Consider the following 14919-nt stretch of genomic DNA (forward strand, 5'->3'; position numbering starts at 1 on the left):
GAAGCAGCTCCTTTCATATAAGAAGTAATTTCTGTTCGTGTTAAGTTTTAATGTCGCTCCTTACTTTCCGTTAAAAAAATTGTTTTTTTATTTAATTTCTTAACGTTTTTGAATCAATGCATGTTTTGATTTTGGCTCTCCAAAGATGAATAATTAAAACAATATTTGCATATTTATTTTTTTGGCAAAAATACTTTCTCATGGTTTTGATCGAATGATTTTGAGAAAAAATGAGCGGGGGAGGAGGCCTAGTTGCCCTCCAATTTTTTGGTTAGTTAAAGAGGGAACTAGAACTTTTAATTTTTTACGAATGTTTTTATTAGTAAAAGATATACATAACTTACAAATTAGGTTACGTAACGAACTTCTGTATTCTCATGTTTTTACTACGTATATTAAGGGGTTCACGCCCTCGTCAGTACCTCGCTCTTTACACTAAAGCTTAAATTTTTCCCAATTTCTTAAGAATGACCCCTGAATCACAAAAGCCGTAGAATGAATAGTTGAAATTACTAAAAATGATTTAGCGCAAAGAGCGAGATATTAGGAGAAGGTGAGCCCATCATATACGTAATAATTTCTGTTCGTTTTAAGTTTTAATGCTTCTCCTTGCTTTCAGTTGAAAAAACTTTTTCATATTTATTTTTTCATTGTTTTTTTAATAATGCTACAAAATCCTGCGCTCTCTTCATGAAACTTTTCTTCCCCCATGACAAATTCCTCCAAGGTAAGTTCCCCTAACATATCCCCCTCTTATCAACCCCACAACCTAAAGATCCCCCTGAAAACGTTGTACACTTCCAAATAACCATTACTATATGTAAGCACTGGTCAAAATTTGTAACTTCTGGCCCCTCCCACGGGGACTGTGGGGGAGTAAGTTGTCCCCAAAGACATAGTTTTAAGGTTTTTTGACTACGCTGAATAAAATGGCTATCTCAGAATTTTGATTTTGGTACTCTGGGAAAATAATTAGCGTGGGAGGGGGCCTAGGTGCCCTCCAATTTTTTTGGTCACTTAAAAGGGCACTAAGACTTTTCATTTCCTTTAGAATGAGCCTTCTTGCCAGATTCTAGGACCACTGAGTCGATACGATCACCCCTGGAAAAAAAGACAAAAAAACAAACAAACAAATAAACAGGCATCCGTGACCTGCCATCTGGCAAAAAACACAAAATTCTACATTTTTGTAGATAGGAGCCTGAAACTTCTAAAATAGGGTTTTCTGATACGCTGAATCTCATGGTGAGATTTTCGTTAAGATTCTATGAGTTTTAGGGGTTGTTTTCCCCTTATTTTCTCAAATAAGGCAAATTTTGTCAGGCGCGTAACTTTTGATGGGTAAGACTAAACATGATTAAACTTATATATTTAAAATCAGCATTAAAATGCAATTCTTTTGATGTAGCTATTGATATCAAAATTCCATTTTTTAGAGTTTTGTTTTACTATTGAGCTGGGTTGCTCCTTACTACAGTTTGTTACCACGAACTGTTTGATAAGTTTCATCAAGTTTAATTTTATCCATCAAAAGTAACGAGCCTGAGAAAATTTGCCTTATTTTAGAAAATAGGGTAAAACGACCCTTAAAAGTCAAAGAATCTTAACGAAAATCACACCGTTAGATTTAGCGTATCAGAGACCCCTATTGACCCCTTTCATGTACGAAATAAGTAAAAAATCTACAGGGGTTGTCCCCTCCTCAAAGCCCCACTCTTTACGCTAAAATTTGACTCTTTCTCACAACTCTACTTTTTAAAACAAAAAAAAAGTTTAGCGGAAAGACCGAAGCGTTGAGGATGGGACAATCCCTTTCATATACGGAATAATTTCCTTTCGTTTTAAGTTTTAATTTCGCTCCTTACTTGCAGTTGAAAACCTTTTTTATTTTATTTATTTGCTGAAAGATACAAAATTTTGAAAACTCTGTGAGTTATTGATGATAGTAAAGCAATTTAGTTAATAATGAGAAATAATCAACAAGTGACGTTGATCTCATCTAGGTTGACCTAATGGGGCCAAGGATTTTTTAGAAAATTAATAAAACGTGTGGAATTCTGTATTTTTTGTCAGAAGACAAATCACGGATGCGTGTTTATTTGTTGTTTTTTTTTTACCCAAGGGTGATCGTATCGACCCTTTGGTCCTAGAATGTTGCGAGAAGGCTCATTCTAACGGAAATTAAAAGTTCTAGTGCCTAATAAAAAAACACACACTGCAACACACGAGCTGGCAAACAGCCAATGAGAATGGTAACAATCAATGGAAATAGAGATATAGGCCTACATAATCAGTTTTTCCCCGTTTCGAACACTTTTGAACAGATCCCTTCTGAGAGGGGGGATGACCGGGGCAAACTTCAAACTTGCGGGGCAAAATCAGATTACAGATCCTGTCTTATCTCTACTTTCCAAACCTGAGGCCCTAAGCCTATGATCATTTTCTGTTCAACTAATTTTCTGTTCAATTAACAATATATTTTCTGTTCAACTAATTGCACTGAGTTATCCGAGTCCAGACAATGATAGTAAATCGCATGAAACCACTGACTGACCTTGTGTAGATATATTTACGAATCCGGTAGTGATTCTATTTTGGAAAAGATCAAAGTGCCGTTTCATCTACTTTTCCAAAAAAATCTTTCGTAGAGAAGCAAACCTTCGTAACAACCTTCGCAAACCTTCGTTCTAACCTTCGTAGAGAAGCCAACGGTGCTGAATATTTACTGTGCTGAGATCGTTCACGCTCTAAGCGCTGTCGATCGTGCTAGTGTACATATACGGGGAGTATGTCTTGGAACCGAGAAGCATGGCTGGTTTAGTAGCCCTGACCTTGTTGATTCTTGTGACCTCGTCGAAACTCCGGTTTCATGTCTAGAAGGAGTATGGTATGCCAAGACAAGGTTTTCTAAAGAAAGCTCGTCTTAAAACAAAACAACGTTTCGCGAAAGTGCTTAGGCAACACAAGGCTAAATCAGTAGCCGAACTGTAAACTAAAGCCGCTAGTGATCCTGATTTCATATGAAAATTGCTCAAAATAGATACTTCAAAAGCCTATAATGCTGTCAAATATTGCTCTCAAAACTGCCAGTGACCAGTAGCATGGTTACTTCAAAATTGAGTTTTTTGAGCCTCATACATCATTGTGAAATCAATATGAAAGGGAGCTTGATATGCTTGATTATGTCAATCAATTGATGAGATCAGTTTTATTGTAACTCGATGTGGAGTTACTGAGTGCATTTCTAAGCTACAAAAGAAAACTTCTCGTGGTGTTGATGGCCTCTGTGTAAAGCATCTAAGATGTGGGCCCCTCTCCAGATTGAGCATCCGGCCCTACTCTTTCAGATGATATTCTCCTGTGGTATAGTTCCTAATTTGTTCACTACAAGAGTAATAGCACGGGTATTGAAAAGGGGAAAGCTTTCGATACAGGCGTACATCTGCATATGTTATTGACCGCTTATAAGCGTGGAGTTAATATTTGTATCCATCATATCGATACGTGGTATGTATAGAAAGCTAAATGCCAGGGTTAAGGTCACCATCTCAGCTGGTGGAACTTACTCCTTCAATTTCAGTAAAAAATTGTATTACACAGGGTGCTATTACTTCTCCGGCCCTGTTTAATAATACTACCATTGTGCCACAACAGAATGTTCTAACCACATGAATTTTTAAAGGTATTGATGTTTCACAAGCTAACTATGAGGATGACATCCTTGACATTAGTAGAAATGCCTTTGGAATTGGGGAAAATTTTTGAATTCTCAAAAAGGAGTATAAACGTACTGATATTCGATTTAATGAGAGTAAGACAAAGTTCCTAGTGCCACCGTTTAGATTGCCCGACAAATGTTTAGTTAGGTGAACATGCTATTAAAGCACAAGATACACTGACATATTTTGGTGAACCAATTGGGTCAAATTTTCGCGCCATGCGTCAACTTCTGAAAGATTGTTTTTGCCAGAAAATTAAGGAATGCGTAGTATATCTATATATATATATATATAGTACCTTAAGCCCGAGAGCTTCGCTGTTGGGTCCTGGCACTCGGAACGCGGCAGGCTTCTATATATGGATTTTCACTTGTCGCTTGTCTTCTAAACGCAAACAATTTGAGCCTTTTCTTGATGTCATGACGTCCAAATGGACCTTAAATTAGAAGTAGCTCCTTTGTAAAATTATGTTTTTTATTGGACCTGCGTTGGAAATGCGTGTGTCTGCTCTTCATTTTCATGTTTGACAAGCACCGCTCTTCCTCTAACCGCGTGTGCATTTGCTCTTCATTTTCATTTTCGACTCGCTTACATGCTTGCTGTCACATATCTTCTAGCCACGTGCGTCATTGCTCCTCATTTTCTTTTGACTTGCTCACTTGCTCGGTGTTGCATGTCTTCTAACCACGTAGTTCTTTGCTCTTCATTTTTATTTTTACACGCTCTAATTGTTGTTTTTTTATATTTTCTAACCGCCCGTATCTTTGGTCTTCATTTTAATATTTGACACGTTTTTTGATTACTTAAGACAATTTAGCAATAGCCTTTGCTTTAACTTCCCATATTAGTGTTGTCGCAATTGATGGTCCAGAATGTCGATTTTCACATCTTATCACGTTTGATAGTTCAGGTGCTGGTTCTAAAGAATCAGCATTTATAGTAACTGCAACTACAAATTTTTGTTTCTTGGGCCTTCCAACAGACGTTGATGCGTTCGAAACTCAACAATCTTATTTATTCTATGAATAACATCATATAAGAAAATGTTTATATGATGTCATAAGAAATGCTCATTTGATTTGCTAACATAGTACATGACAGGGTATTAGAATTAGTTTTTTTTTTCATTTAGTGATTCCAAGTATTAAGGAAAAATACATAATTCTCTTTACCAAAATAAATGGGCATATGAAACCGAAGTTCTTCCATCCTTCCCGTGATTTATCATGCATATTTTATTTATTTTAGGATTATAAGGTCATTGTTCAGCAATAAAGGGTATATCAAGTGTTTGTCAAATATTAAACTTAAATAACAAAGAAAAATACAGATCGTTTACCAATATTAACTGCCTAATCTGTGTTTTAATGAGCGAAATTCTCAGAAATAGATTTCGCAAAATTCTCAGAAATCAAAATAATATTTTGATTTATGTGATTTTCCTTCTATCTCTACTGACGTCAACAAATCATTTTGGTTTGTTTTACTTAGAAAATGTCATGTAGAATTGGTATCATTAGGAACGACCCCTTCCCCTGGAAGTAGTTCCATTAGGAACTGCTTCTAATTTAAGGTCGATTCGGACGTCATAGCATCAAGAAAAGGGTCAAATTGTCTGTGTTTAGAAGACAAGCGACAAGTGAAAATTCATGCGTAGAAGCCTGCCGTGTGCTGAGTCCCGGAACCCGGCGGTGAAGCCCCCGGGCTCCCGGTACTATATATATATATATATATATATATATATATATATATATATATATATATATATATATATATATATATATATATATATAGCCCCCGGGCTCCCGGTACTATATATATATATATATATATATATATATATATATATATATATATATATATATATATATATATATATATATATATATATATATATATATACGACGAAACCACTCTGCATTTCCATCACAAACACCAAAAACAAGAAGAACAATAGGGAATCTTCAAAGACAGTGGGAAACAAACAAATTAGAATGAATATCTCGGCCCTATGTCCAAGGGCCGTCTTCAGCAACACCAATAAGAAAAAACAACTTACAAGAGGATAAAATCAATAAAACTAAAATGAACAGTTTTTCAAAACAGTCCCAGCATCCTTACCTCAGCGAAGTTCAACCAGGACTGATAAATAAATTGTTATGAAACGAGGCAATTCATTGAAATGAAAGAAATTGATTTAAAAACACGTTTTTAATGCCAGCCTAGCTTTTGATCTTATAGGTCTATTTGTGACAGATTAATATTTATTGTTTTTTTATAATATTTCGTAACGTCATTTTTAATTAAATTTGTCTATAGAGCATTCAATGAATATTCTCCTAAATCCCTATTTAAGGAAATATTATTATTTTAATGTTAAGTCTGATTTCAATTGCTTCTCGAACTACATGCTTTGTGCCTAGATCATTGGTAATAATGGCGGATTCTTCAAAAAGTATTTTGTATATATATATATATATGTATACATATATATATATATATATATATATATATATATATATATATATATATATATATATATATATATATATATATATATATATACTTATCGGTTATGTAATAAGTAACTAGAAACATTATGTAATTGAACGCACCGTCAGAAGACTTGGGGGATTCCTATTCCTCAAAAGGGTGTTCCTGTCAAAATTCGACAAAAACCTCGACTGTGCTTGGTTCTTGGGATCAATCCTGGATGACTGGTGAAGCCTTATCCCCCTAATGTTATTGGCCCGTATTTGCCCGAGGTCCTTCTTCAAAAAAACTTGTTACTTAATAATTCTAAACGCTGTACCCCCTAAAAACTTCAAAGGTTATGCCAATTAATCAATCTGCTGTGTAAATTCTCTGAAATATGCAAACGCATTCAAAATGTGATTAAGTACAATTCTTAGAAATAGCACCGTATTAGTCTTTGGGCCAAACTCGGACTGATGGAGCCCACCTTTCCTTCAGAGGTATTAAACCATATTGTTCCCTTCCCTTCTTCCAGTAAACTTGTTTCCGAAAATGCACTTTTTTCATGTCTATAACAACCCACTCTCTGAATAAAATATCAAACAGTTCGTGGTAACGAACTGTAGTAAGGAGCGACCCGGCTCAATAGTAAACGAAACTCTAAAAAACGGAATTTCGATGCTAAAAGATATATCAAAAGAATCGGATTTTTATGCTGATTTCAAATATATAAGTTTCATCAAGTTTAGTTATTGTCATCAAAAGTTACGAGCCTGAGAAAATTTGCCCTATTTTGGAAAATAGGGAGTAACACCCCCTAAAAGTCATAGGATCTTAACGAAAATTACACCATCACATTCAGCGTATCAGAGAACCCTATAGAAAAAATTTCAAGGTCCAATCTACAAAAATGTGGAATTTCGTATTTTTTGCCAGAAGACAAATCACGGGTGCGTGTTTATTTGTTTTTTGTTTTTTTTTTGTTTTTTTTTTCCCAGGGGTCATCGTATCGACCAAGTGGTCCTAGAGTGTTGCAAGAGGGCTCATTCTAACGGAAATGAAAAGTTCTAGTGCCCTTTTTAAGTGACCAAAAAAATTGGAGGGCACCTAGGCCCCCTCCCACGCTCATTTTTTCCCAAAGTCAACGGATCGAAATTTTGAGATAGCCATTTTGTTCCGCATAGTCGAAAACCATAATAACTATGTCTTTGGGGATGACTTACCCCCCACAGTTCCGGGGGGAGGGGCTGCAAGTTACAAACTTTGACCAATATTTACATACAGTAATGGTTACTGGGAAGTGTACCGACGTTATCAGGGGGATATTTTTGGTTTGGGTGTGGGGTTCAGGGGAGGGGGCTATATGGGAGGATCTTTCCTTGGAGGAATATTTCATGGGGGAAGAGAAATTCAATGAAAAGGGCGCAGGACTTTCTAGCATTACTATAAAAAAAAAACAATGAAAATATAAACATGAAAAAGTTTTTTCAATTGAAAGTAAGGAGAAGCACTAAAACTTAAAAAGGAACAGAGATTATTACGCATATGAGGGGTTCTAAAAATACTTTAGCATAAAGAGCGAGGTATTTAGGAGGAGATAAACACTTCACTCTTTATGCTAAAATTTTTTTAAATAATTTCAACTATTTATTCTACGGCCTTTCTGATTCAGGGGTCATTCTTAAAGAATTGGGATAAAACAAGATTTAGTGTGAAGAGCGAGGTATTAACGAGGGGACCAACCCCCGAATATATATAATCAAAATATAAGAATATAAAAGTTTGTTACGTAAGTTAATTCTTAAGTTACGTATTTTTTTTTTACTAATAAAAACGTTCGTTAAAAATAAAAGATCTAGTTGCCTTTTTAAGTAACCGAAAAATTGGAGGGCAACAAGACCTCCTTCCCCACCCCTTATTTCTCAAAATCGTCTGATCAAAACTAAGAGAAAGCCATTTAGCCAAAAAAAGAATTAATATGCAAATTTCATTTTAATAATTTATGTACGGAGAGCCAAAATCAGTCATGCATTAATTAAAAAACTTTCAGAAATTAAATAAAAAAACAAGTTTTTTTAAATGAAAGTAAGGAGCGACATTAAAACTTAAAACGAACAGAAATTACTCCGTATATGAAAGGGGCTTTTCCTCCTCGACACCCCGCTCCTTGCGCTAAAGTTTGATTCTTTCTCGCAACTCTACTTTTTAAAACAATAAAAAACTTTAGCGTAAGGAGCGGGGTGTCGAGGAGGAAAAGCCCCTTTCATATACGGAGTAATTTCTGTTTGTTTTAAGTTTTAATGTCGCTCCTTACTTTCATTTAAAAAAACTTGTTTTTTTTATTTAATCATTTACTAGTTTCTATGGTTGAAACTGTATTTACATACTCTTACAGTTAAACATAATATTTATTTATATGTTTCTATCTTTATAAGACCTTAAAAATAATAATGAATATCACAAAGTTTCTCCTCCTTAGAATTCATTAGGACTCAAAAACAGACCACGAGAGAAAAGCAAAGCAATAATTTTATTTTAACAAACAAGCGTACGTTACAAGTAGAATATAAAAACATAGATTTATGGGTCCTCTGGAATATAATCTTCAGACATTTCCTGACCTTGTAGAGAAAAATTACGAGGACGGACTTTCATCTCTGTTGCCCTTAGAGAATAGTCGCCCCTCCACATCTCCCAGATGATTCCTCGATAATAATCGTTGTCCATCGGTTTGCGGTGATAAGCTCCGTTCAAATTGGCTTCAAAACAGCTAGAAAAGAGGATTTCCGTTAGAAAACAAGCCGTTTCTACTTTTTGGAAAGAAGAACGCTTTGGGCATCATGTAGGAAGTTGTAGAATTGGGTGCGACTTGAAAAGTCTTTGGAATTATCTGATAAAGAAATTGTCTAGTGGTATTGACTAATGACAAAGGAAGTGGATAGAAGCAGACAATTGCTTCTACTGAACGAGAGAACGGAGAGCAATGTGGACTATTGATCTTAATATAATGGTATGTACAAAAAGTGGAGGATTTGATGAACAGTTTCCTCCATGTCCGTCAATACTCGCTTGCAATAGTGAATCAGAGGCAGCGCTCTAGTGATGCATGTGTAAAAAGCTATACGCCTGTAATTTCTTTTCACCCACTTCGTGTGGTAGGGATTGTCATAGAAACATCGGGGAAGGGACTTATTCAATGGCAAATTAAAAGTTCTAGTGCCTTTTTTAAGAACAAAAAGTGATTTAAGGACAGCCAGTCCCTCCTGTGCTATATTTCTAACTCCCATTAACATCTAGTAAAAGTTTTAACATAGCCATTTTATTCAAAATAGTCAAAAGGTCCTATAAATGGATAGTGAACGCAACTAAAATCACAGGCTCTGGATTAAGGTTTAGCCTTTGACAAACTTGGTTCTTTAGACGGTTTAAGGGACTAGTCTTTCTCTTGTTTCATTTGTTCATTTTTAGCAATTTCTGTTCGTTCTGAGTTTGAGTTATCATATTACTTTATTTATGACCATGTTAAGTTTTTAAATGGTTCTTTACGTTTCTTTGTAAAGTGCTTTTCGGAGCAATTTTTATTTAATAATATTCAAAAAGACTTTATTGCAGGAGTTCTAGGTCATCTAGCATTTTATTTTTATTCTAAGTTAGTCAATTTTCGTTCTTAGAATCAAGTGTCACTCTTAGAATCAACATTCTAAGTTTCACCTTGGTGGGTTATGATGTTTGCCGCGCCCTTGACTCCCTAATACACCGCCTCATACTTTTAAGGGCTACTAAGAGAGGAGAAAATCCGGGTATTATCAAATTTCTAAGGGATGTGTATGCGAAGGTGCGAGTACAACCTATACTTCCTCTTTAGAAAGATGAAATGACAAGGCCACTTGACAAAACTGTATCAGTTAAGAAAGGAGCAAGGCAAGGTGTCATTGCGTCACCTTGTTATTTCAATAATTATGTCCCCGAAGCTCAAGACCAGTGTCAGATGTTTTTTGTTCGTTGTGGCCTCAATATTCCCTTACTCACTTATGCTGATGACCATTTTAACCTCAACCAAACTAATGTTTGATGACTTGTGATATTAGTGATACTAACTTTTTATATTTGTGATCCCAATGAAAAGAATGATAAGCTTCCGCTAAAAACTGAGAACAAAGCAAAATATATGAAAAAACATTTTTTTTTTGTTATTTTCAATGGACGAAAAATCTTCAAAAGTTTGCGAAAAGTCAATTCACTCAAGAAGATAGAGGTGGGTATTTGAAAACATTCACTGGCTTAATTTGTGCTGTAGAACACCTTATGGAAACTCTACTGGTATATCCCGACAGCCCCAAACAGCGGCATTTCCAACAGCCACAAACAGCCAAAACAAACTGGTTTCATTTTTCTCGTTTATTTATTTTGGGGTCTTGGTGGGTAGTTTGTTGGCAACAAATATTATCATAACGTTAAAAACTAGATATTTTTCAGATGTTTTCAAATAGACCAATTTTTCAGAGCCTGATAGTGACATAGAGTCTTAATGGCTTTGATGTATCTAAATAGTGCTTTTTTGCTAATAGTGTTGCAGTGTCTCCAGTAGCCAGTTCTGGAGCATAATGGGTTCCATCGATGCACTAAAAAAATTGGGACCTCACCTATATTGGGCACCATGTTAATTTAATGTTAGGTCATTCATTTATGATACGAGTGTGGAGTTGTGGACGTCTGAATAAGGATTAAAAAAGGAAACACCCAAAGAAGAAAAAGCGCCTTAAAGTGAATATGAAAGATTTTCCTGCTTGTTTCACGATTATAAAGATGCTAGCATTTTAGTTTTAACTCTGATCCCCCCCCCTCAATTCCCCCCTAACTCAATTGGTAACTCAAAAACTATGGTTATTGACCTCGAATATTTTTACTATTAATTATATCTAGTCTTGAGAAATAAAAAGTAGAAAGAGGAGCTGAATCAGATAACGAAAATAGACAACAAAAAATGAACAACTGTAGGATGTCTCTGTTTTCCCAATATTAATGTTATTCTATGTTATTTCCATGGAAACACAGCACGAAACCTAGAGTTTCGTTTTGAGAGCGAAAGGAAGTTTATTTCTAAGATCAGATAATATTTCGAGCGATATATAGCGTGACCCTTGAATTTCCCCACAGAATAATTCATTTTCTCGGAAAAAAATAAGGGGCTGGAAACTTAAAAGCTGAGAAATTATTCAAAGCGGTATCTATGAAGGTTTGAGGAGCAGGACATCGTATCAGACACAAGTAATATGGACTTCTTTTTTTTTTGGGGGGGGGACTAATAATAATAAACAATTAATGACTTGGAAAGGTAGGGGAAAAACTGAAGGATACACCGGGTGATTTGTAAAGTGGGACAAATGTCCAAGTCTATCTAAAATACTTTAGGCTGAAGACGAAATCCGAAGAAACATTAATTCAAAGTAATTAAACTAAATTTTAAATGTTTCCAAATCAGTTACAAATTTAGTTCCTAATTAGTTTAGTCCTTGAATGACGCCATAAATTCCCAGTTACGCATGCACCTGCTCCCGTTTTCACATTCTCACTTGCTCACGTGCTTACTGTCTTTTGCTCCTTTTCTTCAAATGTTTTTTTTTAAGCAGCAAAAAGACAACAAGGCTTAAAAAAGTACTGTATATCAAGGTCAAACGTGCCTTTTCCAGTGATGAGGCCAAATCTGTTCTTTTGCTCGTAGTTTTCCTGGGTAAAATGCGTACACAATACTTTTCTAAGAGCAATACAATGACAGCTTCGAACAAAGTATTGTTAACCTTATAATAAAAGAACAAACGGCAAAATGCAAAGATATGAGGTTTTTGGAGTATCATCTACATGAGAGTTTCAGTAATATGCTGCCTTACCCATCAAAAGCTAAAAGCCTAAGAAAAAACGTCAAATTTTAAAATAGGGGGAAAGACTCCCCAGAAATATACAATTTTAATGAAAATCACACCGTCTAATTCAGCAAACGAAGAACCCTACAGTAGAGTTTTCAAGCTCCTATCTGCAAAAATGTAAAATCTTGTAATTTTTGTCAGGAAAGATAATGGATGCATGTTTATTTGTTGTTTTTTTTCAGGGGTGATTGTATTGACCCAGTGGTCCTAGAATATCGCAAGAGGTCTCATTAGAACGGAAATCAAAAGTTCTAGTGCCCTTTTTAAGTGACCAAAAATGGAGGGCAACTAGGCCCCCTCCGACGCTCATTTTTTCCCAAATTCATCCGATAAAAATATTTAGATAGTCATTTTGTTCAGCATAGTCGAAAAATATAACAAATATGTCTTCGAGGATTACTTAATCTCCACGGCCCCAGGGGGAAAAGCTGCAAGTTCTGAACTTTGCCAAATGGTTTACCTATTGTATTGGTTGTTGGGAAGTATATAGACGTTTTCAGGGGAATTTTTTTATGATAAGGGGTCAGGGGAAGAAGGTTACGTGGGAGGATCTTTCTATGGAGGAATTTCTCATAAGACAAGGAAATTTTCCATGAAGGGGGCTCTGGATTTTCCAGAACTATTTAAAAAAAAACGATCAAAATTAAATAAAACAAGAGCTAAGAGCTCAAGTGACACTTGTGACGAGGCCAGAAGAGCTAAGAGCCAAGAGCTCATATGATATGAGCTCTAACAAAATTTAAGAATCAATAGATTGATTAAAAAGGAAAATCGAAGGCTTAATGCCGGTCGGGATTTAAAATAAGAGCTCTGAGTCACGATGTCCTTCTAAATATTAAAATTCATTAAGATCTGATCACCCACTCGTAAGTTATAAATACCTCATTTATTCTAATTTTTCCTCTCCCTTTAGCCCCCCTCCCCAGATGGTTGAATCTGGGAAAAAGACTTTATCAAGTCAATTTGTGCAGCTTCCTGACACGGCTACCAATTTTCATCGTCCTAGCACGTTCATAAGCACGAAAATCGCCAAAGCACTGAACCCGTCCCCCCAACTCCCCCAAAAAGAGTGAATCCAGTACGGTTACGTCAATCAAGTATCTACAACATTTGCTTATCTTATCCACCAAGCTTCATTCTGATTCCTCCACTCTAAGGGTTTTCCAAGTTTTCCAATTTCTCCCTCCAACTTCCGCCAATGTCAACAGATCTGGTCGGAATTTGAAATAAGAGCTCTGAAACATGAATTCCTTCTAAATATCAAATTTCATTAAAATCCGGTTACCCGTTCTTAAGCTAAAAATACCTCAACTTTTCTAATTTTTCTAAATTAACACCCCCCAGCTCCTCCAAAGAGAACGGATCTGTTCCAATTATGTCAATCACGTATCTAGAACTTGTTCTTATTCTTCCCATCAAGTTTCATCCCTATCTCAACTCTAAACGTTTCCCAAGATTTCTGTTTCCTTCCTCCAACCCCCTATGTCCCTGGATCCAAGTCGAGTTGAAAATGGTAAAAAGGTAAAGGTAAAGGTAAAGGATACGGCATTTGACTTTACAGTCCGTACCGGCGGTGCTGATCTCCGTTTCTTGGCCCTTCAGCCAGGAAGTGCAATGGGGGGCTGGGGGCCAGCCAGCCTGTGCTTTCGCACACCCTTCCTGTTTACCTTCCCCAGATTTCTCCAGGTACCCATTTAGAGCTGGTTCGACTCTGGTTAAGCTTACAGAGTCACGCCACTGACCCCCGTCCCAAACTGAAGAATTGGGTACACTGGGATTCGAACCCGTGTCCTCTCAGACAAGGGATATCGAATCCAGCGCACCAACCCACTCGGCCAGGGCCGAGTTGAAATGAAGATTCTTCAATATATCAAGTTTCATTAAGATCCGATCACCTATTCGTAAGATAAAAACACCCCAATTTTCATGTTTTCCAAGAATTCCAGTTTCCCCCTCCAGCCCCCCCCCCCAATGTCACAGGATCTGGTGGGAATTTCAAATAAGAGCTTTAAAGCACAAGATCCTTATAAATATCAGATTTCATTAAGATCTGATCACCCGCTCGTAAGTTACAAATACCTCATTTTTCCAAATTACCCCCCTTCCACCCCAACTCCAGCAAAGAGAGCGGATCCGGTCCAGTTATGTCAATCACGTATCTTAGACTTGTTTTTATTCTCATCCAGTTTCATCCTGATCTCTCCGCTTTAAATATTTTCTAATATTTCCGGTCCCCTCCCCCAACTGCCCCCCCCCCAATGACGCTAGATCCGGTTGAGATTTAAAATAAAAGATCTGAGTTACGGAGATCCCACTAAATATGAAGTTTATGAAGATCCGATCACACTTTCGTAAGTGAAAAATACGTCATTTTTTTTCTAATTTTATAGAATTAACCCTCCCCCCAAAAAATTCTCCCAAATAGAGCGGATCCGTTCCAATTATGTCAATCACGTATCTAGAACTTGTTCTTATTCTTCCCATCAAGTTTCATCCCTATCTCAACTCTAAACGTTTCCCAAGATTTCTGTTTCCTTCCTCCAACCCCCTATGTCCCTGGATCCAAGTCGAGTTGAAAATGGTAAAAAGGTAAAGGTAAAGGTAAAGGATACGGCATTAGACTTTACAGTCCGCAACGGCGGTGCTGATCTCCGTTTCTTGGTCCTTCAGCCAGGAAGTGCAATGGGGGGCTGGGGGCCAGCCAGCCTGTGCTTTCGCACACCCTTCCTGTTTACCTTCCTCAGATTTCTCCAGGTACCCATTTAGAGCTGGTTCGACTCTGGTTAAGCTTACAGAGTCAC

At 36.5% G+C, this 14919-nt stretch overlaps 1 protein-coding gene across 1 annotated transcript in view; it reads right to left on the reverse strand.

The window, feature by feature from the left end:
- Positions 1–8707: 8707 nt before the first annotated feature.
- Positions 8708–14919, reverse strand: part of LOC136030965 (techylectin-5B-like) — a gene marked incomplete at its 5' end in the record, with an annotated part of 30396 nt that continues 24184 nt past the window's right edge. The window contains 1 exon segment of the mRNA XM_065710110.1: positions 8708–8964. Within this exon segment, the coding sequence (XP_065566182.1) occupies positions 8775–8964 (190 nt within the window).

The sequence above is a fragment of the Artemia franciscana genome, chromosome 9, assembly GCF_032884065.1.
Source record: "Artemia franciscana chromosome 9, ASM3288406v1, whole genome shotgun sequence".
NCBI classification, from domain to species: domain Eukaryota; kingdom Metazoa; phylum Arthropoda; class Branchiopoda; order Anostraca; family Artemiidae; genus Artemia; species Artemia franciscana.